The sequence below is a fragment of the Melanerpes formicivorus genome, unplaced genomic scaffold (genome assembly GCF_026170545.1).
Source record: "Melanerpes formicivorus ecotype bairdi unplaced genomic scaffold, bMelFor1.0.p_v2 SCAF_8, whole genome shotgun sequence".
In the NCBI taxonomy this organism is placed as follows: Eukaryota; Metazoa; Chordata; class Aves; order Piciformes; family Picidae; genus Melanerpes; species Melanerpes formicivorus.
In genome coordinates, this window is record NW_027142360.1 from 13,681,896 (window position 1) to 13,706,641 (window position 24,746).

The 24,746-nt window shown below is 43.6% G+C and overlaps 1 protein-coding gene across 2 annotated transcripts; it reads left to right on the forward strand.

The window, feature by feature from the left end:
- The first annotated feature begins 3 nt into the window (after positions 1-3).
- SLC37A3 (solute carrier family 37 member 3) lies at positions 4-24,093 on the forward strand. 2 transcript variants are annotated; one of them, XM_068142201.1, is made up of 16 exons: positions 4-66; positions 242-420; positions 3,444-3,619; positions 4,523-4,637; positions 7,095-7,187; positions 7,658-7,741; positions 8,930-9,075; positions 9,700-9,796; positions 10,802-10,886; positions 11,950-12,131; positions 14,599-14,740; positions 15,938-16,039; positions 17,931-17,978; positions 18,943-19,094; positions 20,752-20,817; positions 21,656-24,093. In XM_068142201.1, exons 3-16 carry the CDS (start codon positions 3,498-3,500, stop codon positions 21,746-21,748), a joined length of 1,527 nt encoding a protein of 508 aa, XP_067998302.1. In that variant the 5' UTR covers positions 4-66; positions 242-420; positions 3,444-3,497; the 3' UTR covers positions 21,749-24,093. The 2 variants fall into 2 exon arrangements, with proteins under 2 accessions (XP_067998302.1, XP_067998301.1); XM_068142200.1 differs by having other exon boundaries at positions 34-420.
- The last annotated feature ends 653 nt before the right edge of the window (positions 24,094-24,746 follow it).

Sequence of the window (24,746 nt, forward strand, 5' to 3'; positions counted from 1 at the left end):
TGCCCCTGCCGCCGGAAGAGCCTCCTCCCTCGGACTTCCTGAGAGCCGTCCTGGCCGCCGGGCCCGGTACGCGGGGCGGGTGATTTCGCTCCGGGACGAGGCGGGTTTAGTGTCCGTGGTGGGATAGCCATTGTGCTGGAGCTGCTACACACCCTGTCTCTGCTGGCTCGGCTCGGCTAGGCTCGGCTTGGCTCGGCTCGGCTCGACTCACCTTCCTATCCCACCTTCCTATCCCACCCAGCCCGACTGAGGACGTGGCTGCCGGCACCCGGGTAGGGATTCGGGGAGAGGAGAGATCTGCTTTATCGTCATCTTCGGCGCGTCAGCGGGGCAGTCAGCCCGGCCAGCCCAGCCTTGCTGCGCAGCGGGCGTGGCAGCGGGCGAGGCAGCGGGCGAAGCTGGCACCGTGGCCGGCCTCAGGTGAGTTGTGTCCGCCAGCAGGAGCGCGGCCTGGGTGCAAAGCTGGGTGGTTGGGCCCGGGTCTCTTCCCGTGCAGCTAGGTTACCTGGGTTACCTGTGAGCCTGTCGCATCCCCAGCCGATACGATCGTGCTAGGTGGAGACGGTGGTTGGAGGAGTCTCGCTTCCTCCCAGACGGCTTCCAGCTGGCGTTCTCAGGGGTCAGGCAGTCCTTTTGCATGAGCCTCTTTCAGCCGTTCGGAAAGGTGACATAAAACAGCGTGATGGGTTTTATGAAAAGAAATTTCGATTTAGAATTTTGGAAGTCCCAGGAGGGTTAATTATGGCTTTCCCGCCAGCTTCACAGGACAGCAGGGTGGTATTAAGGAAGTTTATTTTGAATTTAAGATGTCTGATTCTGACCTTAAGTGAAGGTGTAAGGGAGAATGCTGAAAGCTTAATGAAAGCTTTTTCAGAATATCGGTTAGCTGAAGGTAAATAGTCCTAAACAAGCAGACAAGTCAGTCTATTGCTCTAAAAGCAGTCCCTTTCTTAAAGTCTTGTGCTTCAGTGCCTTGATTTCTGTGTTTTGTCTTGCCCCCTAGTTTTTGCTTTCTCTCCATTACAAATTTAATGTGGTATTCTGAAAATAAGTGGAAGACTAATTTGTAAGGATTAACTCCAAGCTGCATGCTCTTCTAGCCTAGGGAAAGTGACAGTTTTGAGTATAAAAAGGAGAAGAACAACAGAAAAAAAGGGGGGGGGGATTCTTTTGTAGTTGACTCTACAGTGCAAATAAATGTGCTATGCTAGAAGGTCTTCTAGAAAGCTAGTTGAGATTGAAGAGCTCTGAGGAAGAGACCATTTCAGTAGGAAATTCTATAGAATATTGGGGGACTTTAAGGTCAAAACTAGGCCTTAGCTTTAAAAAGACTCAGTATCTTGGGCAAATAACATTTCTCTTTGCATGTGTTGACATGAAGCAAGTAGTAAATCTTGTACTTCAGGCAGTGAACTGATTACCTGAGGAGGGAACTTTTCCCCACAGTGTTGTGCAACTGGTAGTGTTTTGCTTTCCTTGGGAGAACTCAAGTTACCTGGTGTTGCCTGGCGGGAGTGGAGGGAGAGGTCAGGAAGGAGAAGGAGCTCTGGCCTGTAGAGAACGTGGTGTCCTAAGCAGCTTTACTGCTGTCTGAAAGGGAGTAGCACACTGTGGTACTTGTGTAGATGCTGACTTTTCAGTCATTGATGTTGACAAATGATCTGGGACTTTGGATGCAGTTTCAAGACTACTTGCAAAGATGCCTTGTCTTCCCACCGCTCCTGTCCTGGGTCATTTTATATATATACTTTTTTTTGCCTCTGTGTGCATCCAAGCAACCTAGAAGTGTGCACCTGCACGAAGGTGCTGCTGGACCTGAGCAGACTATCCTAGGTGGAGGAACAGGGGAGTGGCTCAGCTGCAGCTGGCCTGTGTAGCTGTTGTATAGACTTGTTTCATTTGTTCTGGATGTGAATGGAGTGACTCGGATGTTTATACATGACTCCAGTGTCTCAGAACTGTAATAGCTGGGTCTCTATTACTCAGAGGATCTCCATGCCGTACTCTGTTTTGCAGGTTAGGGTGGCCTCAGTTTAATATATCCAGTAATAGCTGGCATCTGTTTGTAAGTCAGGCACACATCACCACTGAGAGAACAGAAAAAGAAGACTTCTTATAATGAATGTTGGCTTGATTAAAGTTATTAGAAGGAAGAGCAGAAAGTGTCTGTGAAAGAAAGTCTCTTTTTCAGCAGCAGAAGTTTGGATAAGAGGGGGGTCTGGACAATGACTTGTAATTTCTCCAAGTGAAGTTATGAAAAAATCTCCTGTCAGATTTACAAATCGTTACAGAAGGTACCTGTGAATATGAAAGGACACAAAAGCATTATGTTCTGTCTTAGTACAGCTCTGATTCTTTGGGGGAATAGGGGTGGTACATTATTTTACCTCTCCTCAGCATTCAGAATTTGTGTGGTTATTGAACATCTTCAGAAAATGCAGTTCCCAGTTTGCAGCTTGTCTAGCTGTCTTAGGCCAGCTAGTGTGAACAAAAGTTCTGCCCTCAGTAGTGTGTCGGTATATGGCCTGGCTTTCTCTGCACTGCTTTCTCCATTGCATGGGCATGAGTGTTTGTGTAGCTGCTTTGTGAGCTGCAGCAGGGAAATGTGTCTGAAAAGATCTTGTGGAAACGGCTCCTCAGCCACACCAGCAGAACTGATGGAGTGGAGTAGTGTAGCATGAGCCAGCACTAAGAAACTGTGTCTGTCATAACCTTTCCTTGTTGTTGATTATACCTGTTATCTAGAAGCTGAGGCATGCCCTGCAGGTAGGGACAGGAAAGTATAACTTGCTGCATGCTGTACTAATCAGATAGTGACAGCTGGAGCTATAATGTAGGGCTTGAGAATTAACAGACAGGGAGCCTAGCTGTTAGATTTCAGCACTGTGCTCACAGTTGCTTTCCTTTTCCCATCTGCCACAGTCCCTGCTTGGGTATATTCTTTCAATAACATCTTAAAGAGGCAGGAAGATCCAAAACTGTTCTCCACCAGTAACCAAATCCTTCTCTCTTGACTTAATCACCAGTCTGCAGCCAGCCAGGTGGCAGTGGAGAGTCAGTTAATTTATGACCACCCCAAAGTGCACTGTGTACATGAAAGGCGCTGAACGGTCTTTAACATGGGACACTGGAAGTTGATTAGTCCTGGGGGGGCTCTTTTGGTGATGGGCACTGAGGAGGCATGTGCTAGGAGGGAAACAAAAAGACAAGTAGCTTGGAAGGGGGAGTGGGAAAATAGGAACAAAAAGACATTTCTGGACATAGAAAGTGTCAAAGAAATGTGTAGGTGTTGAGATGGGTAACAATGTGAAACAAATTGGGAAAGAATGGCTTAGAGTTGCTCCTGCAGAATCCTGGCTGTTTGGGGAACACAGCTGTACTTCACACATGTGTTTTAATTCAAGTGTGTTTTCTTTTTTTTCCTCCCTCCTCACCTGTTTAAGTGAGAAGAAAAATGACCTAAGCACTGTCCAGCCCTTGTGGTCAAGGGCAGGAGCATGGATAGAGCTGCCAGGAGGATGGCTTTGCCTGGAAGCTTACGGAGGCAGCTTGCAAACAGAGGCCTTGTGTCCCATTGCACCCACCATCATGTTGTTGTGTTCCTGCTGACCTTCTTCAGGTAGGTTGAATGTATCTCTGCACAGAGTTTTTGCCTCACTGAATTGGTGAGGGCATGTTCAAAAAGGAGAATGAAGGTAAGAAGTCTTCACCTTTGTCTGTGAGCCCTGAAAAGAAATTTAAAAGCTACTTGTACAAAGTGGTCTGGGAGTCCAGAAGTGTGCTGTGCCCCTGGGGAATCCAACCACAAGCTGGGTTTGCACCAGAGGTGAAGCTGACTGTGCTAAGCTGGCAGCAGTCTGTTGGAGAAGGGTGGATGTGGGAGGGTGTGTTGAGGAATTAGCTGACATGAGGAAGGAAGCAAACCCTGATCTCAGTCCCTAGTGCCTGTTCTGCCTGATGGAACATGCTGTTGTTGCTTCTTGGGTCCTCTTCTTTCCCAAAACTGTTGTTTTGCATAGAGTGGACAGGCCTCTAGACCAGAGAGGTCACTGTTTCAGATCTGAAGGTCTTCTACATTTGTTTGTGGAAAGCTTGTCTGTTGCACCAGGTACAACAACCAGACTATCATGCTCTCCTTACAAACTTTGCCTTGCTGATATCCTTTGATCTTCACAGCAATACTGCCACTGATAGCCAGTCTCTCTCTGGAAGAGCACTTGTAATAGTGGTTTGCCAGATGAGTGCATCTTCTCTTTATTGTTTGGTGTATTTTTTTCTGAGGTAGCCATTGTTGCACAGTTTATTTGAAAATAAAATGGGATTCCCTTTCCAATCAAGATCAAATTTCACAACTCCCTACTCAAATCAGTGTGCCTGCCCATAATTTGGAGGGTCCCACTGCTGACTGCTCTCTCCAAAACTAGCAGTCCTCTGCTATGCTACCTGAATTAAGAGTGCCACCCTTTCCCACCTGACCTTCAGTGAAGATTTGGCCAACTTGTAACTGTTTGTTTTCTGGCAGTTATTCCCTGCTCCATGCTTCCAGAAAGACATTCAGTAATGTCAAAGTCAGCATTTCCAGGCAGTGGACTCCTTCCTGCCTCAACAGTACAGCCCCTGAGCTCCGGCCATATGAGGTAAGGACACAAGGGTTAGGCAAGTGCAAAGATGGGTAACTTCCAGTATGCTGAGCTTGTGGTGCTGAGGAGGCCCCTTTAAGTGTCTGTCATAGGAACTACGTAAAATGTGTCCAGGAACTTCAGGTACCTGAACTGTAGTTTTCTGGACTATCAAGTGATGGTGAAATCATTCCTAGTGGTCCCCAAAGAGAAACTTCTCAAGGAGTCACAGTGTTTGAATGAAAATGGGAACATCAAGAGAGTCTCTGTATTAGGCAGCAGCATGGAGGTGGAGGAGGAGGGGGGAAAGAAAGACCCTTTCTCTTCAATGTCAGAGGCAATAAATGAGAGCAGTTAATGTGGTTACAGCAATCTCTGCATAACCCTGCCTCTGGCTTTCTCTGTGGCAGTGCCTCTGCTGCTGAGTTAGGAGAGAGGAAAGCTATCTGAATGTACTAGCTGCTTAGCTGAAATTGATACTGAAGAACTGCATTTTGTCTTGCATCTCAAAGGTCTGATTTCCAGGAATGCTGGACATCCAGTACCCTTGTCTGTAACATCCTAGCTACAGTGAATGCGGTGGGAGCTTTGGCAGTGTTTGCCTGCAGAGAAGGAAGTTGTATCCTGCTTGTATCTCACAACTGGGAATGCAACAACTACCTCCTGGCTGCAGCCTATAGTCTTTTTAGGGCCAGGCTTGTTCTTAGCAGCGATTTGTTCTGACGCTGTTGAGAAGTGGAAGAAATCTTACATTACCAGCTTGGTTGTAGGCCGTGAGATCTGTTAAACCAGGGAGTTCCAAGTCAGTTGCCTGGGTGTTGTCTGCATTAGAAATCATTGGCTCTTTGTCATTTGACTTACTGCTTTTTGTGATAAGTGAAAACAGAAAACTGGGCCTGTTAACATGTTCAGGATTTCGTAGTATGACAAAAAGGAGCAAGCATCTCAGGGATGCTAAAAAGAACTACAAGGCATTTAGATTTAGGTCCTTAACTGACATTCAGACTACCAGTATATCTTGGAAGCTGGTGGCTTGGGGTTGTTTTTGGTGTTTTGGGTTTTGTTTATAATGAAAGATTTAGTGTTTGTTGGATGTTGTATGTGTCTGATCAAGAAAAATGGTTTAAATGGTCCTTTTGATATCAACTAAGGTTACATCTCTTAACTCTAAAGTGTGTTTTAAGAAACTGATAGAACAGAATTCACTTACATGATGTCAGTTTTGAACTTTGGTATATCTTTTTAACACTTAATAGCTGGTATTTTATACTTTTTAAAGTATAACAGTGTTTTGCAATTGTTTTGTGAGTAGGCTCTAGTATGATTTTATTAGGAGGAGAACTTAGATCTGTACTTTTCAGCCTTTAAAGATTTGTGAGTTTTGTGTAGACTTTATAATGAGTTTTAAGCCTAATGACAAAAGATTTTATTCTCTGATACTGCTAAGATTCTTAATAGCTTGTGGACCTCTAGGGGTCTCAGGTTAAAAGTTGAAAGCTAGTAAAGTAGGTATTGGTGTCCTCAATTGGCAAAAAGCATTTTTTAAATGGATTTGTTAGTTTTCTTGGACACAGGAGACTTAAACAGAAACTGTGCCAATAGGCTACATCTTTTAACTAAGTGGATATGTAATTAGTATTGTCTGTACAGGGTGTTCTGAAGAGGCAGAATCACCCCCAAACTGATGATACTGGAGTTAGGTGCATCCATAGGTCAGCTCTGGATTTGGTTTCTTTGTTTTCCAATGGGAGCATGGTGGGGAGGGAAGAAAACTGTCTTTGTTAACTTGATTTGTTCAAGCCATCCTCAAAGGTTGCTATATTCATCTGATGTCACTGATCATAGTTTGGGGACACCTGAGTCTTTTTTGCCTTTTGAACATTTTGAAAGTAAAAGGAAACTCAGAGTAAGCTCAAAAATTAGCATTAGTGACTGGAGTTCATTGTAAATAGTTTCCAACTAGTCTTTCTTCCCCGTGTTCCTGGAGTGTGCTTTCTTTTCTGTTTGTGCTGTCATTTCTTATTATGTCTGCTGCTACAAATACTTTAAGGGAATTATTCATTTAGTGAAGACAGCAAGATAAGTACAGAAGAGACACTGCACATAAAACAGAATATGCCTTTATTGTATTATTCATCAAGATGCTCCTCAGCGTGTCTGTGTAAGAAGCTAACAGTTGCATGCTTGTTACAAGTAGGTTTTGTTTTGCCAGTCATCTGTCTTGATCTAGGTGGAATGAGCATTTCTCCCTTCTGGTGTGCTAACTTGCCCTTTAGAAGTGAAATTAAGTGGCACCGGACATTTTCTGCAGTAGAAAATGCCAGAATTGTTCTTGATTTGATAGTTGAAGTGTTGGGGGGATGGGGTGGCTCTGGGGTCAGATGCTCCTCTGCTTTGGAGTTAGGATTTCCATCAAGAAAGACTAGGATGAGCTGTGCCACTCACTGTTAACATGTTAAAGTTTTCTCTCTGTAGCTCTGGAACAGCAGCCATTTATTTCCAAATGCAGAAGAAGCAACACTCTTCCTGGGGACACTGGACACTATCTTTTTGCTTTCCTATGCTGTGGTGAGTAAAACTAACCCAAAGCCACTTAATTCTGGTTGAATGCTACTGGGAGGATCACACACACAGTTGAAGGAGATGAACAGTATCTTCTCAGACATACCTAGCACTAATGCAATTAGAAAGCTTTGTTCGGGAGCACGGTTTCTGCCCACGTCTGCCACCCATGTGGAGAAGTTTGTTAACAAATGCAAGAGAAGTATTACCACTTCAAAATGTCTCACACCCCTGTCACGAGTGGTTAGGAGGTTAAATTCAGGAGTTCTCAGCTGGTTTGGATTTTTATTCAATAAGAAATTCAATGAACAGCTATGAGCAAGATTTCTTTGGTGGCAGAAGAAGTGGTTAGGATCAAAGTGTAAGTTTGTATAACTTGTAAGTTTAGATCACATTGACCTTCTACATCATTTTAATTCTTGCAGATACCAGATGCAAATCTTGTGGCTTTATTTAATGTGGTGTTTTGTTCCTAGGGTCTCTTTGTCAGTGGCACAGTTGGGGATCGCCTGAATTTACGCTGGGTTCTGTCTTTTGGCATGTGTTCCTCTGCTCTGGTGGTAAGTTGGAACATACTAGTATGATCTGAAAATATCTAAAACCCTGGATAGGTTTTGCTTTAGGTGCAAAGAGGCTTTGTTTCTGTGTGAGTCTGCCCATGAGCTGCAGCTGTACCTCGATGGCCTGAGAAACCTGTGTGTAAAACCTTACTGCATTGTCTAAAGCATGAAGCTATGCTAGATGACTCACCTCTTCCTGAAGTATTTATTTATGGATACTGTGTCAGAAGGAAATTCCTGAGTTTGAGGCACTGTCTAGAGACTCAGTGAGCAGCTTTTGTACAAGATTGGTGTATTTGGACTTACTGAGACTGTTTTATAGTGGTAACTGTTCTCCCAGCCCAAGTATGTTGTCATCAAGCCATTTGCTCCCAAACACAGTCTTTGCTCTCTTTCTTTAAACGACATGTTAACAATAGTAAGCTTCATTTGCTTAAGTTGTTATTTCTAGGAGGGCATGAGTCAAAAAAAAGTAGTCCACTCAAAACAAAAGGGTTCCTCAGGTCGAGACCACAGCAGAAAAGTGTGAATCAGTTTTATCTCATTGTGGTTTTATGCTTATTAAAGCAGGGCAAAATGTGTGGAGTGCTTTTGATTTACCCAGTGGCTACAAATCCCTCTATGGCCAATTGCATTCTGCAAATGTGTGACCACAAACTCTCATCAATCACAGCGTGCCACAAAGTGTGTTTATTTTGGCTAGTTTGGGTTAGGGCTCTTAGTAATTTGAGACCTGGCTATAGAATTTATGTTAGGTTTTGCTAAGATAAATGACTACAGAGGGTTTCATGTTTGCATGGAGAGCCTTGTAGATTCAGATGTCAGTACAAGAGCAGATCAAGAGGCTACTGTCTTTTTAGTTGGGTTGTATTTGTCCCGTCTCCTCTCCTGCTGGAACGCCGCTGTTTGCAAAGATAAAAGTGTTTTGGAGTGGAAGTGCCATGACAGCACATTTGTCTCTGGTGTTGTTTAGGCTCTGGAGTCTGTGCTGTAGTGGCTCAGCAGAGGGTGCTATTAGCTCCGAGCTGTTTCTTAAACAATGCCAGGCTTGCCTCTGGCCTGGCCCCTGCGGGGCACCTTCTCCCTGCAGTGTTATTTCTTTTTTTAGGACCCCAGTCCTGTCTGGCTTTCAGCAGTAGCCATAGAGTTTCTCCTTTGTTCTTTATTTGGTATTTATTTCCTCTCCAGGTATTCATCTTTGGCACACTCACAGAATGGTTACATTTCTACAACAAGTGGTTGTACTGCTGTCTCTGGGCTGTAAATGGCTTACTTCAGTCCACCGGTTGGCCCTGTGTGGTTGCTGTCATGGGCAATTGGTTTGGAAAAGCTGGGTAAGTGGAGTTTTCATCAGTGACTTCCTTATCTGGCTTGCTGAGTAGCAGATTGATCAAAAATTCTCAAACTGTAAAAGGCAACTGTTAAATCAGAAATAAAGTTATATGGGATGATGCATAGTAGTAACAAGGAAAGCTTCCCCCCTCCCTGGAGCCACAACACAGCTTGGTGTGAACACTATTGTGTTATTTAAAGGCACAGGTTCAAACTTCAAAAATCCCATTGTGTGGAGTGACTGAATTGGAATTTTCATGATATTGGCAAACCTATTTTTGTCTCTCTACCAATAAAGAGACAGAATGGAAACTGACTTATTGTAGTTCATCTCTGTCACTTTGGAGTATTGCAGATATTACAAGCTGTGGCTAGAACTCACTGTTGTTGCCAGCTCGCCTCTGCTGTAATACAGGTGTTTAATGATAGAACATTCCTTGCTTATCTGATACCCCCAAGTTGCTCTCTGTTTTTAAGGGCCCTTTGAGTCTCTTTGAAGTGAACTGGGAGAATGCTGCAACTTTATTCACAAGTTAAAGTTCACTCAAATGTTGTATCTTTCTCTTGTTCCTAATGTCACCACTCTCCTTGTTGCTTTTATACACAATTTTTTTTCCCTTCTGCAGGAGGGGTTTTGTGTTTGGACTCTGGAGTGCCTGTGCATCTGTGGGAAATATCCTTGGGGCATTCCTTGCCTCCTGTGTTCTCAAATACGGCTATGAAGTAGGTATTGCTGTCTGGCTTCTAGTTAGTACTGCATGTCTGATTAGGTTACAAGAGACTTAGTTTCTTATCCTGTCTCAGAGATAACAGGCTCAAAGCATCCAGTTTCATCTTCCTCAATTCTGTGGTAGTGAGCAGTAGGCAGAACAGACGAGTATTCCTCTCCTGACCCTTCCAAGTTGGGAGAAATGAGTCTGAGTCTTCTCTGTAAACAGAACTGACATTATTGAAGAGCCCTAATGTCATAGTATACCATTATCTGATTTGGGTGGCCTAAAGTGCTCTTCAGAGTCATCCATCACAAGTTCTCCCCTAACTGGAGTCACTGCTGCTGAATAGTGGTGAGGTTCTGACAGGCACAGATGCATAGCTTCTACAACTGGGAAGAGGCCAGGCCTGCGCTGCATTGCTGTAATGCAGTGGACAGGCAGTTGCAGCATGTGACCCATGAGGACAGGCTAACAAAGTTGAGCTTGTCACTCTGGAGATGAGAAGCCTTAGGGTACCAAAAAGCCTGTGAGAAGATTGCTGAGAAATCAGAGCCAGACTGTTTCCTGGGCTGCATGTTGAGAAAGTTCAAAAGCAGTGGGCATTAAGTGAAGCAACTGCTTGCAACTGGGTATTTGGAAAATGATTACATTATGAAGTTAGTTATGCATTGGAGTGAGTGGCCAGATCCTGGAGGATCTGCCTGGGGAGGATTTGAAGACTTTGAAGCAACCTGGTCTGGATTTGATGTTTGACCCTTCTCTGAGCAGTCCCTTCCAATATAGCTTGATCTGTGATGGTCTCACCTCAACACACAAAACCAGCTCTTTCAGTGTGGTCTTTCAGCCTAGATAGAGCCAAGTCTGTTCAGGAGATGCAGAGATCTAAGTTTCCAAGTTCTCTGGAGTAGTCTGGGTTGTTGAGGCTGTGTTTATGACAAAATTGGAATGTAAAGAAACCCTCATTATCCAGGGTAGCCCGTGTGACTGAAGTAATCTTTTGTTCATTTATTTTCAGTATGCTTTCTTGGTGACTGCCTCAGTACAGTTTGCTGGAGGAGTCATTGTGTTCTTTGGGCTCCTGACATCACCAAAGGAAGTGGGTAAGTAGAAGAGGGCTGTAGCATTATAGTCCCTTCATAGGAAGCAGATCTGCAGCTTTCCAGGTAGTACTAAAAGTACTGCTCCTTCTGCCAACATTTGTCCTCGGGGCTCTTCAAAAATGGACTTGCACTTTAGTGCCTTTAATAGAACAAATGCTTTACTTGCCAAGATGACACTAAATGCCACCAAGCATCATGTGTATAGGGTCTGGGTACTTTAAAAAGCAAGACAAAACAGCCTGGCCCTGATATCTCCATTAGCATCTGCATAATTATCAGTTGTTCTTCACCTGGTATTTTTTAAAGAAGCAATAGGCAAACTGGTAACTGGCTGTTGTTAGGAGAAAAGTATGGCAAGCCTTAGCTGTGCAGCAAGAAGGGAAAGTCCTTTTCATCTGCAGGTCTCCCACAGCTGCTTAAATAGCTCTCAGGTGGAATATGGTCCTTCTCTGAGAAGAATGATTTGCAAGCTTCAGTGTAACAGGAAAATAAAAGAACTTTCAGGCTTTGACAGAGCCATGGAGGAGGTTTCCCAGGTGCCTACAAAGGCTATAAAGTTGGTAGCACTAAAGCTACCATAAAGAGTGCTCATAAGGCACTCAGCAGCCCAGAAAGCACAGTGGAGTTTTGAGGGTTTCCGTTCCAGCAGAGGCGTTAACAGGCAGCAGCTGTCTGAGTAGCTGCTGGTACACTCAGCCTCCATGCTCAAGGGAAGTGGTACCTGGGAGCCAGGTCCAAGGATCCCAACCACCAAATAAGGGGTAAAAATGCACTAATTTGTTGTGTCTTCCAACTAACAGTCAGACACTCAGAGCAGACAAAGCCAATGCCAGGATCAGACAGAATGCTTTCAAGAGCAATAGAAGACAAAGGGTAGAAACTGGTGACACAACAGAACACCATCTAGAAGAGTTTCTAAGCCAGAGGAGAGTGGAGATATGGGAGAGTGAGGGAGTTGCTAGAAGAGTTAATTACTTAAAAGAAGTGAGCATAAATTTAGAGTGGGCATGGGATGAACAGGCAGTGGTCCATTTTTCTGTTGCATATCCCTTGTGAAATGTAGGCCTCCCAGAACTTGGAGCAGATGAAGATGACAGGATGGAGGAAGATGCCAACAGACCATTAATGGGCGATGATGATGCGGATGATGATGACCGGAATTACTCAATTCAAGCAACTGACACAGACAACCAGCCCCAGGCCATTGGCTTTATCCAGGCTTGTTGCCTTCCAGGTGTAGTACTGGTGAGGACACAGATCCTTGACTGTTGTTAAATATATGTTGTTGAACATAAAGCTGACTTTTTGTGTTGTCAGGATTGGTTCACATCATTATTAATATATGGCTCATGTGTTGTAGTTATTGGCATCTGACTTCTTGTACTGTTAAAACCTTGGGATTGGCACTGTTATCCCTGTGCACGTGCATAATAGTACTGTCTGGATATGTGGTTGCACGTTGCTCTTCCCATCAGACTCCTGTTTCCTTTAGTGCATGTAATGAGCCAACCAAGGGTGGTCCCTTTCTGACTGTAGAGGGAAGGCCATGAGCAAAGGTGGCTGTGGGATGCTTTCTCGGTGAAGTAGCCATGCTGCCCTAAGGAATAGGATTCTTTCTGCTAGCTGAGCATCACACAGATCTCTGTGGCACTGGTACTAGGGTTTGTCTTTTTTTTAGTTGCCTTAAAGCAGAAAGCTGGCCTGAAAAGCCTAAATCAGCATGATGCAACATGTGGCAAAGCAGGAAGGTTTTATAAACAACTGGAAAGAAGGTTTGGTGATGCAGTTTCTACATATCCCCATCCCATTCCCTGTATGAGAACTTCTGCATCAGCAGTCGTGTCTGATTCATGGATTTGGTTCTGCTGAAAACATTAACCTGAAAAAACAACACTGACTTTCTGTGTCAGTGGGCTGTGTGCCCTCTGAATACTAGAACCAGTGCAAGAAATGGGGTAGGGTGGCTGACTCAGTGTGAACTGTCTGGATTTGATCATGAAGCAGAAGTATTGAACGGACAGTTGTCAGATGCCTGTAATGAGTAAACCAGTTGGTGTTTGTGATTAGGCAACATTAAATCTGTAAGGGATGGGTGGATTATCAGTGTTTAGAGTGCATCACAGTTCTGCTGTGAAGACCTTGGTTGATGGATGGCAGAAGAATACATCCTCATCTTGAGTCCTTGGCTAAATATATTACAAATTATGGTTCAGTGTTAGTGGTGCTAAGAATGGACTGAGGCACAAAGAACCTTTAGGCAAAATTTCCTAGTGGTGGGAGCTGCCTCAGTTGATGTGTAGCTTTTTTTCAGTAGCTAGAACATCAGGAGGTACTGCACCACTGACGTTGCTCTACTTAGGATTTTGAAGACATGCTCCATGTTTTGTGCATTAACCCAGCAACATGAAAACCTTCAAGTTTTATCAGGTGTCAGATCAGTACTCAGCCAAACCAGGATGCTGTCAGATCAGTGAGAGATGAAATACCAAGAGAACCTCTAAAGCCTTGTCAAGATTCTACGAAGTCTTTGACATATTATTCTTGTAGCTCTTCTTTTCTGCTGCTGAGTGATAACAGTGAAGGAGTTTTAGTACAGACAGCTTTCCCCTGAGCCTCTAGAAGCTCAATGTTTAATCACTCAATCTGGTAGACAGTTTCTAAGCAGGTTGTAATAAATATTGCTTCGTACAGTGCACTTCTCACAGCCAGAGGCAGGAGAACTCTACCAAGCTTCCCCACATCTTAAACGGATGGTAGAGTTTGTCCTGTGAGAAAGCATTAATAATACATCTGAAAAGGATGTGTGTCTATTGAAACAATAAAAGTTGAGAATGAAGTAAATTCAGAAGTAAAAATGGGGTGATGTGCTGTTTGAAATTCAAACACAAAGGTGTGCATACACACATACATACATTCTCAAAAGCTGTGGTACTAACAGGTTCTTTTCTCTGCCTTCCTCTTTGTTTACCTCTTCAAATACGGATTCCTTGAACTGCTGTGTGAGTGTTTATCAGAAGGCCTTGCTGAAATAGTGTGCCTTCTCCTGCTGCATGCTATGCCAGCAATCCCACAGAACAAATCTTTGCCACATGGTTGAAATCTCTAAAAGAGACTTCATGCTAGCAATGGAGAACTTGAGCCCAGCAGCCAAAAGCAGGAGTGTTCTCAGCACTCAGGTTTGGATGTATGTACTTAGCTTTGGCCAAACCTTTCATCTTGTGTCCTGGAATACTTGCCTAGGGATTATGAGCAAAACCTTCTCATCTAGTAGTGTAAGCAGATGAGCCTTCTGAGCAGTGAAAGATAGCACAGAGGAACTACTTCACAAAACTTTTCTCAGCATGATACACAGATGACTGAATCTCAAACTTGTTTCATGGCACATGGTTGGCTCCCTTCTCTTCAGAAGGTGAATTAAATTTCCTTTACTTTTTGAAGCCTGGTGTCATTTCCTGTCAAGATTACAGTGAAAGTGTTTTGACCCATTGCATTCAGTGAAAAGAAAATTACCTTCCAGACAGTAATTTTTGTTTTCCTGGGTTCCCTTTGATGTTCAGCATTAACTTTTCATAAATGCTGCCTTCTTACATGAAATGCAAAAACATTTCCCCCTGAAGGCCTTAACTTGATGCAGATATTTGTGGGAAGAAGCAGAAACCCCATTTGCATTTCTCAAGTGCTAACTGCCTGCTTGACCCTTTTTGTTCCTTAGTACTCTTTAGCCTATGCCTGCTTGAAAATGGTGAATTACTCCTTCTTCTTCTGGCTGCCCTTCTACCTGAGCAAAAACTTTGGATGGAAAGAAGCAGAAGCTGACCAGCTCTCAGTCTGGTATGATGTAGGAGGAATCATAGGTGAGTGAGCAAGTGAATGACATATTCCAGCAGTTGCCCTACTAGCATTTGAAAATGCAGATGAAGCACAGTGGACACAGCTCAGAACAGGCAGTTCAGTAGGATCTAGCTGTTTACTGAATATATGAAAAGCCCAATTATGTTTCTGGCTCCTTTTTTCCAGTCCCCCCCTAAAACACAGAGTATGTGAACCTCCTAAAGAGGTTACATAATATCATATTCTTGGACATTACCTCTGCAGGCACTTTATTCACTAGGACTTCTTGAAAAGTGCCATGTACAAAATGATGTCGCTGTGACTTGCTACTTCTTTTTTGACAGGTACCCGTGAGGGAGAGTTTAGATCTGGATTTACTGGGTTCTGAACTGTCCCTTCTGTTCTGTAGTTTTAAAAACACACTCAGCACAGATCTCAGCAGAGCAGGCACAACTGTGCTACATTCAGAAACAAAATGTAATTGCACTTGTTTCTCCTGGCTGCAAAATCTGACCCTGTTCCTCCAGAATAAAGAACATACTGTATATGTGTTTAGGCTTCCACTCTCCTGTGCTTGGTTTCTTGCTTTATTACCTTGTCCAGTTAGCTTTCCTAGAATAGACATCCTTGTTTTGGTCTGTTCAGGGTTTGTTTTTTTGCCTCTGTGGCCTTTTCTGTGTTAGGCTTTCTCAACATCGTATTTTTTACCAGCAGAGAAGTTTCTACAGAGGTAACAGTGATGCATAAGGTGACTTTTGCCAGCTATTGTCATTTGTTGCAATTAGTTGCACCTACCCTGAGAAGGTGAGAGAGCAGGGAACGTGAGGCCCTTGTGCGCGATAGCTTTCCCTGTGTGAAAAAGAGCTGCCTTTTCCTGCACTTCCTGTTAAAGAGCCATGCTTACATCCAGAGTTGTGGTGATCCTATAGGGGAAGGAAAAGGAAAGCAGGAGCACTTGTGTGGCAGTAAAAATGTAGTAATAAATTCCTGGGGAAAGCAGTAGGAGTAGTTTCCCCTGCTTTCTCTGAGCCGCTGAAGTTTACTGTCGTTTCTGGGGCAGCAAGGGCAGGAGATCTGGTCTTCAGGGTTTTAGAAAGAATGTATGATCACAAGAAGGCAAGAGGAGGACACTGCACTCAGTGAAATGAGTTCTGTTCAAAGTGTTAGCACCCTGAGCCTGACTATGATTGAGGTTGGTTTTTTTATTTCTTTTTTTTCAGGTGGGACTATCCAGGGCTTGATTTCTGATGTGCTGCAGAAGAGAGCCCCAGTGCTAGCAATTAGCCTGCTCTTTGCTGTAGGCTCTCTCTTTGGATACAGCCGTGAGTATGCTTCTGCTGCACAGTGAGAAGAGGTTCATTTGGTAGTACTTAGAGTACCAGAGCACAGCCTTTTGGTCTTGAAACTGCATCTGGATCGGGATGATATCTTATTGGTTTGTTTTGTCTGAAGTGTGGCAACTGCATAGGAAGAAATAGATTCTCTGCTTAATGAGGTGGAAAAGAATTAGCTGAGTGGTTGGATTTCTCTGCACTGGTGAGTTATGGTACTGATCCTCCACAGTGTCAGTGAGATTTTTGGTATTGTCATTCTATCAGCATCACAACTGGCAGTGCAGGAAATCTCAGGTGCATATAGTGAGAGGAAAGAGAATCTATGGAGATCTGTGCTGGAGAATAAATACTACAAAGAGGCAGAAGCTCTTAGACTTCACTACTTACACTTCTGTAAGTGGTGAAATGGAAGAGTTTCTGCCTTTTCTGTTACAGATACAGTTCTCAGTGTTTGGCAATTGAAAGGAGTCTGTCAGGAAAGCTGAGTAGGAGACAGATCTCATTTTTATGAAACATCTGTGAAGCTTTTCTAAAGGTAAATCTCATGTCTTTAGACATGGTGCCCTGTGGTACCAGAATGCTTTAACTCACTGGGATGTCTTTTCACTTCTGTATCTTCCTCTGAGTCGGGGTGGCCATACAGACTGGCTTTTGTAGAGCGCTTTGAGATCTGTGGACAGAAATAGCCGTCAGAACCGGACGGTGAATGGTAAAGTGTGCCTTTCTCACGTGTGCTGGCTTACTAAGGCTGTCTCAAAGTAAGGTCAATACAGTATAATCATTAAAGAAAGAACTAGGTTTGGTGGAGTTCAGTGGAGCTTTGTAGGCTCTCATACTATCTCGTTACTTTCAAAATGAATTTGAAGCAAATATAAAATCGTTGCTGATGAAGTTTAAAGTTTGTTCTAGATAGCAGAGCAGCCACAGGTCCGGGTGTCTTGTGCTGTGTCTTCTGCTTAACTCTCTCCAGCTAGATACAGAAGGCTCAGACAGGCAATACAAAGTTACTGCAGTTTGATAACTAAATTTCCATCAGCCAAACCAGGAAACCTTTTCATGCTCATAGCATGTTGCACATAAGAGTAATAATGGCCTGGGAATATGTGCAGAGGGCTACAACTTGCCTTGTGCATGGTAACTTGACCGTATGCAGGCCCTAAGTTGAAGCAGTGAGTAAGGTTATGCCTGGAATTGAGATATGGGGGAAAAGAGCAGTTGAAATGCACTGAGAGACTGTAGTGGAAAGCCATCTGCACACACACCGTATGATGCTGCTCCTGGCAGGACAAGCAGAACCTACCCAAACCTGGCTGTGTAAGGAGAAGCGAGGGTCTGGGGGTTTGCATTGTTACTGTGCAACGTCGTTTAGCCTGTGGCTGCATTACTGCCTCCAGATCTAATCTCTGTACTTCAAAAAAAGATTTTGGAAAATTCAGAATGAGTGCAAGTGTGATTCAAGTGCTGAATACTTTATAGTGGAAGAGATTGAGTTGGGTCTAACTTCCCCAGAGAGACACAGGGAGGATTCTCTTACTATTCAAATGTACTTTCAAGGTGGGTAAATGCAAGCTCTGTATCACAGAAAGAAGCGCAACACAGGCTGGAACCTAGAAACAGGCAGATTTGATATTGAAATGGGGCACAAAATGTTAATGGCAAAGGTGACTTTTCTACCATGCAGTGCTGTAGGGAGACTTCTGGGTCTCTGATCTCTAAGTAAGACTCTGCAGAAGTCTCTAGTCAGAAGCTATTGTTGTTACTATATAGCTAATTGAACAGGCAGTTCGAACTCTGTTTACATGTTGTTTTCTGATCCTAAATAAGTCACTTTCTCAAGTCCATTTGTTTTATTTACACTCATCTGGCCTTTCTCTTGCAGGTTCTCCTAACAGCAAACCAATCAATGCTGTGATCATGGCCATTACAGGTATTTTATCAAATGTCACTGTTAGGCTAGTAGCTGTGTATCTATAGATATACACTGCAGAAAAACCAGCAGCACCAGCCTCAGGAAATGATAAGGCACTTGTGTGTGCTTCCATCTCTGCTGGGTTTGCACAAAGAGTGAAAGCAGGGGACAAATTTCTCTTACTGTTGGAGTATAGCTGTAGGAAAACTGCCTTGCAGAGGGAGATGCAGGCTGTACAGGCTAATGACATGCAACTAAAAGGCTGTGCCTTAGCTCTGTGTGATGAGGATGGATTTATGGCAAAATACCCATCAGTGCTCTGGTATCCAAGGAAGTGTATATATGGCAAAATCATGAACTGCAGCTCAAATTCAAGGGTATCTGTCTGTCAGAACCCCAATACTCTGTGTACTGAGGTCACAAGCTTTGTGTGCTACCAGACATACAATGTAGTGTTATGGAATTAAGATTAGCTTGCATGAATAGAGCCTTTCTTCCCAAACACTCTGACTTGAGAACTCTGTCCCGTTGCAATTTCTCCCCGCCCCCCCGCTTCACCAGTCCCTGGAGACTGAGGTAGTAGCATGGGAGTGTAATACTCCAAAGTAGAAAGGTGTCTAAATCTGCTTCATCTTGAGGGTTTGTGTATGCATGTTGTTCAAAAGTAGCTTTCTGTATTTGCTTTGGTGTGCCCTGACTCTTGTGGAGTGTGCCACAGCTAATTGCCTCAGTTTTGCTCTTGGATGAAAACATGCTCGTTGGCAATTTCTGTGTGCATACTCCAGGTACACAAGGTGTGCCATGACTACATGCTTCAGCTGTGAGGATGCTCTTCTGCCTACAATTAGACTAGGATTGTTGTCCTTAGACTTACTCCTTTTCCTCAGCTTTGCAAGGTAGAATAATACCTATTTGGAAGATGTTGTGTTGAGAATCAATCTTTGTTTTATATACTAAGGCCATTTTTTTTTGGCAATTCCAGGGTTTTTCATCGGAGGGCCTTCTAACATGATCAGTTCTGCAATTTCTGCTGACCTGGGGCGCCAGGATCTGGTGAAAGGCAGCAGTGAGGCTTTGGCAACAGTCACGGGGATTGTGGATGGAACAGGCAGTATTGGTGCTGCAGTGGGCCAGGTGAGCCTACCAAAGAAAACAGAAGCCTTGGAGAAGAATGCGGAGAGTCTGTTGTGGTTAGAGATGGTAGCTCATTCCTCAGTGAAAAGTTGCTTGGAGAGAGAAGATCATGTTTTTCTCTTAAAAAAGTATATAAGAAACAACTGAGGGAGCATGTGTGTGTGTGTGTGTGTTAAGCTTCCAGTGGAAGTAGTGCTAATGCTATGGCATATTCATAATTCAAATGAACATTAGACTTTCATATCTTGAACTTCAAAAACCAGGTAAAGGTAAACCATTCTGAAGCTTGTTTGGGATGTTTTTTCTTTTGTTCAAAGATAATTGCAAAACCTTTGCTTACAGAAAAGTTTAACTGTATAACCAAGTATAGTTAGAATTTCTGTTGTGAGTGTTTAGGAAGTAATTTAAAATTTACTCTTATTTTATCTCTAGATGTTTTTTACACCTTGTAAATCCAGCACCACTTGCTTTGATAGTCCTTACAGTATGCTGCCAGAGGTTTGAAAACTAGGCTGTTGCAGAAATGGAAGCTGACAGTGTGCCCACTAGGGACATTCTTTTTTCTCAAATACAAGTGTTAACTATATGGAAGAACACAGTGGTGCTTTGGGAAGGGGAAGAGTTAGCCGAAAGATCGGAGGCAGTTCTGTTCCAGGCGTCCTCCAGTGCTGATATAATACCAAGGATGCAGACAAGGCATACAAGTTTTTTTTTCTGGAAAGGGATTTGGGTTTGTTCTTGCCATTGATGGCCTGATAAATGCAGTCTTTCAGTCTGTATATCACAGGAAAGATGCTGCTTAGCTCCATTAGACACGGAAAATTACAAGTGTTTTGTGGGTGTCTTCAAGTGCACTGTTACACTCCTTGTTCTTCTTGCATTGTCTACAGTGTTTCCGTCTTCCCCCACACATACCATTCAAACTGACGTCATCAGAGAAACTGGGGCTTCAGTTCTGACAAATTCCACCTGCCTCCCATTCTAACACTGCATTTATTCCAGCAGAGGCAACTGTGATGTCATTCTGGGGGTGTGTGAATGACAGCAAATGCATGATGACGATGTTAAGAATTCAGCTCCTGTTCTGTGCTAACTTACTGTAGTGAAGAAGGGAGGCCCTTGGACAGTGTCTGAATATTAATCTGCTTATAGGGAATAACATTTTGGTTTGTATCCTCTGCAGGCCTGCTGAGCTAGGATGCAGTTCAGAACAGACTGTGGTCTCGAGTGCCTTGCCTGTGATGAAGGGTTAAGCAGTTAGTGGTTGCACAGCTCTTGAAAATGCATCCTGTGTAATTTATAAACCATTCCAGAGCTTTTAGTTCTTCTGAGGGTACTCACATCCACTTATGTCCCAGCGTGCTGTGCAAAAACCTTGTTCAGTGGAGTCAATTTGTCACCCTTTGAAGCTGTAGCTTGGTCCTGTCTTTATGCTGCTGTGTGTTACTGTAAAGCTTTGGGGGGGTATCTGCTTTGCTGAGACTCTGGGTTTTACACAAAGACTGCTGTCCTGAGTCATCTCTTCTGACAGGAAAAGATCAGCTGAAAGGTTTTGCAATCAGCTCTATGTAGAGTGTTAACAGCCCACATACTCTAGAAAATTAGAATCATGCTTACCTTCCCAGTTTTAATAATTGCTTTCCCCCTTTCTTTTTAGTACCTAGTGTCTTTGATCCAGGAGAATCTGAATTGGATGTGGGTTTTCTATTTCTTTATTCTAATGGTAAGAAATCTCCTCTATAAAATCTGTTTGTCAAAGTTCAGTTTGCAGTAGAAATACTTTTTGGTGAGAACCTAAAAACTGACCGGGACAAGCAATCTGTTTCTGCAGCAGCTGTGAACTCTGATGCCATTTTCAAAGTGGTCTATGGTGTGCCTCAGGACATCTAAATCAAGTGGGTTTGCTTGGGATCCTTTAAAGGTGTTGGCCAACAGGAACTGAGAGTGTGGCAGAGGCACAAAAATACCTACCTTAGAATACCCATGTGCAGGTTTTTTTGAAGCTCATACTGCCTGACTAACTTCCAAGGAAGGACTTTTTCCTCCTTCATTTCCATGATACATAGTTCCTCATATTTTTAGAGAGCTGAAGCTAAGCTGCTTGTTTGTTAGCCCTTGAAGATTAGTGGAAGGAGTGATGATTAAAATGAAAATGCTTTGCCCTGGTATCTCACTGAGGGAGAAGAACATTTAGGCCCTGATCTCATCAGCATTGCTGCAGTGGTGAATGCTGTATGGTTCACCCATTCTTACCTGCTGGAAGTGCCAGGAATTTTCCTTGCATCTGTAGTGACAAGGGAAAAGACCACTTTGGTAAGCAGCAGAGGTGGCCAAGAAGAAGGCTGTTGTGGCAATGAAGAGCTCATCTTCTTTATGGAGAGATCATTACGTCTGAAATTGTATGAGCTTTCCTGCAAGCTCAGTCCTTCCCTCTGCTGTGCCACTTGGTCATTGCTTCTCTTAGCCCCTGTCTTTCTGGGGAGGCCTGCACACTGGAGCATGGGATGGCTGCAGCTATGGTTGCTCTGTGCTAATTGTCCTGCATTTGTTTCCTTTCACAGACGAGCTCCACAGTCCTGTTCATTTCACCATTAATAGTGAAGGAGATTAAACTGCTGCTGCATGAGCGGCGCCTGCGAATGCTGGCAGAGTGACTTCTGCTTGCCTCTGGGAGGACTGTTGTGTAGATCTTTCAGCTGGGGCACTCTGGGAGACTTGTTTTATACATCCTCCAGGTTTGGACTAATTCAAAATGGATCTGCAAGACTTGATTGACCTGCCTTTGTAAAGCTCAATATTGAAGTACCAAATACCCGTCCTGAGACCACTTGCGTCATGGAGCTGCTGACCTAAGCTAGACAATCCATGGGACTGGCAGGTTTTCCTAGTCTCTTTCATGTCAGCAGTCACACTAGGGTCTTCTGTTGAGTGGTGTCATTGCTATACCCCTATTTATTTCTGGATATCCTGACCAAAGGTCAACTGTTTATAACTGACAGTGGAGAACCTGTCTTGCAGTGCATTTTGTGCTCTGTTGTGCAGGTGAAATCATACAGTGCATTTCATGGGCAGTCTGAAGTTATGATCACTTCAACTTTCAGAAAGGGCAAAGCCAATTATTTGGAATTGGCACTGTCCAGTTGTTTTTAAAAAGCTGTTGCACAGACAGATTATCCCTCGTTATTAACTGTCACATATTCCAGTAGATCCACATGGTGAAGTTACCTCCATATTTGTTTTTAACATTTTTTATTAATGATATTACTAATCTCTGGGAAATGAGATGTCAGTTTTTAACTATTTAAACAGACAAATCGTGTGCAATACTTTACTGTGATGTCTCAGAATAAGCCTTAATAGATCCTTTATGTCTAAAGGAATCTTGAATGGCTTTAGGGATCAGTAATGGGACACAAATACTTTCACTACTGCTTTGTTGTTTGAATCTCATCAATACTGACCAAAATAAGACTGCTGGGTGACCCTCTGAAGGAAGCTGGTGTCACTGATTTTATACTCTTTAGGCAGTTGTTCATCTTTTACGTTAAAGACATTTAAGGGACCTGACTGCTCTTGGACATGGGCTTCCAGACAGGGACTGAAGCCTGCTCATGGAATAGCATCAGTGAGCAAGTGCTGTTGTCTTCCCCCATGCTCCTCTGCCCGTGGCTTTGTAGGGCACCTCAAACTCCAGGGTTTTAAAGCTTGAACTGTATCTTGGAAGGAAAGGTAAAGCAGCACAAAAGACATATGACTACACCTAGTATGGTGGTATGCGAGTGTTACGCAGCACTGTGCTGAGCAGGGTGACCAGCTTACACTTCTGTTTGTTGGTGATGTTAATGGGATCGTGGAGTAACTTCCCAACAAATAGTCTTCTGCTCATGCTTTAGGACGTTTCATTGCAATGGCTGTGCGCTAACAGGCGGAACTGATCCAACACTCAACACTAGGCAGTGATGCCGGGGTAGGGCTAGGGGACAGGAATATCCTTGGAGCTGAAAATTTGAAACTTTTTAAATGGGAAAGGTTGCCTTTTTAAAGTGTAGAGTGATTTTTGTTTTATTGTTTAATTTGATGATTGTCAGTTTGTAATCATGTGTTGATTGTAACGAGTGGAACATTATTAGTGCCTTACGGTTTAGCTGTACTGAACGGTTGCCTGGTGATTGCTGCTTCTGCAGTGATGGCTCTGTGCACAGTTTTGCTTACTGTGAAACTCAGTTGCTCCATTTTTATACTTTGGGTTTTTTTGAGTCTCCTCTTGGTGGAGGCAATTTTTACTGTGGTTTGTGTTTTTTTTTTTTGCTAACACAAAATAATAAAGTGCTTGGGAAAATGATGCCATTAAGCTGATGAGGGACCTGAATCCTTTTCTTGTCTCTTTCCATTCCCATTCCAATTTTTGCCTGTATAATTAGAGCAGGAGACTGAGAATCTATCATCCTGTTCTCAGAATTATGCCCTGGGGTTAGTGTTCACATCCCAAGCTACTCATTAGCCCCCTGTACAAATAGAATCAAAACTCCCTGAAATTTAGTTGTAAAATTGATGGCAGCACTGTTTGCCCCAGCCACCGTGTCTGAGAATTTGTGGTTTCAAATTCCATCCTGGATGGGCTTTTCAGCTGGCTGTCTGGGCGATAGATAAGCTTCTGATGAAAGGTGGGGTGGGAAAGGCATGTCGCTGGGGTCGGGGGCGGGGGGAGGAGAGGCAAGGCCCCTGTAACAAATGGTTTCCTGTAAACAGCTCTGTCCCCTCTTGAGAAGTGTCAGATGTGTTGTGAGCGCTACTCAGCAGCTCGCCTCTAAGTGTGCAGCGGTGCTTTGAGGCCACCATCAATTAGCGAGGTGTGCTGATGACTTCAGGATTGTTTTGTTGTTGCTGTCCTCCTGGGTTTTTGGTTCTGTGTATTTTCTCAAGGTGCTCATATAGAGAAGAATTTTCAGTCTGATCGTGTCCAACCTGGTCTCACATGAATAAACGTACTTTGACTTGACCTGGGCTCATGCTTCTCTGTGCTTTATTCCACTCTTCCCGGTGTGGTTCTGCTGAGTATGCTTCTCTTCCTCCTCCTTATATGGGCATTGCTGTAACAGCTACCTTTCACTCAACTGCTGTGAAGACCTGAACCTTGGCTAGTGCTGAAACCAAACCCTTATCCCAACCTAAAAGGGTGTCATGTCCTGCATGCTGAAGTTTGATACTCCTGACTGGTCTCATGAGAAGCTTTGTGGGAGTCTCCTAACACAGGTGCCCATAAGGGTGTGATTAATGGTCTTAAATAAAGAAGCCAGAATGTATACCTGGGTTTATTTATTGATCCACTTGTTTCTACAAGGCAGGTGTTCTTCCCTTGGAATTCAACAGGCCATGTGGCTGCTGGCCCTGCTGTGCCTTCTCTCCCGGGGCTTGTTTCTTTAAGCACAAATCCACACCTACACTTAGCTCTGTTTAGATGGACACAGTAGGCAACTTTCTAATTGTGTTTGTGCTTAGAGGTTACTATAAATTCAGGGCTGAGCACAATACTGGAGTGCTGCAGAAATCCCCATGCTGGCATGTTCTGGTTACTCAACTCCCAAGTACTTTTTGGTGGTGTTTGTGATGCTATTCCCTAAGAAAAGTACCAATTCATATTTTTAACGCTTT

Bases quoted from the DNA above. Each gene is read 5' to 3' on its own strand.
- SLC37A3 (XM_068142201.1), top strand. From the start codon at position 3,498: ATGGATAGAGCTGCCAGGAGGATGGCTTTGCCTGGAAGCTTACGGAGG. The intron at 9,076-9,699 runs GTAAGTGGAGTT...TCCCTTCTGCAG, and splicing joins AATTGGTTTGGAAAAGCTGG to GAGGGGTTTTGTGTTTGGAC. The intron at 20,818-21,655 runs GTAAGAAATCTC...TTCCTTTCACAG, and splicing joins TCTATTTCTTTATTCTAATG to ACGAGCTCCACAGTCCTGTT.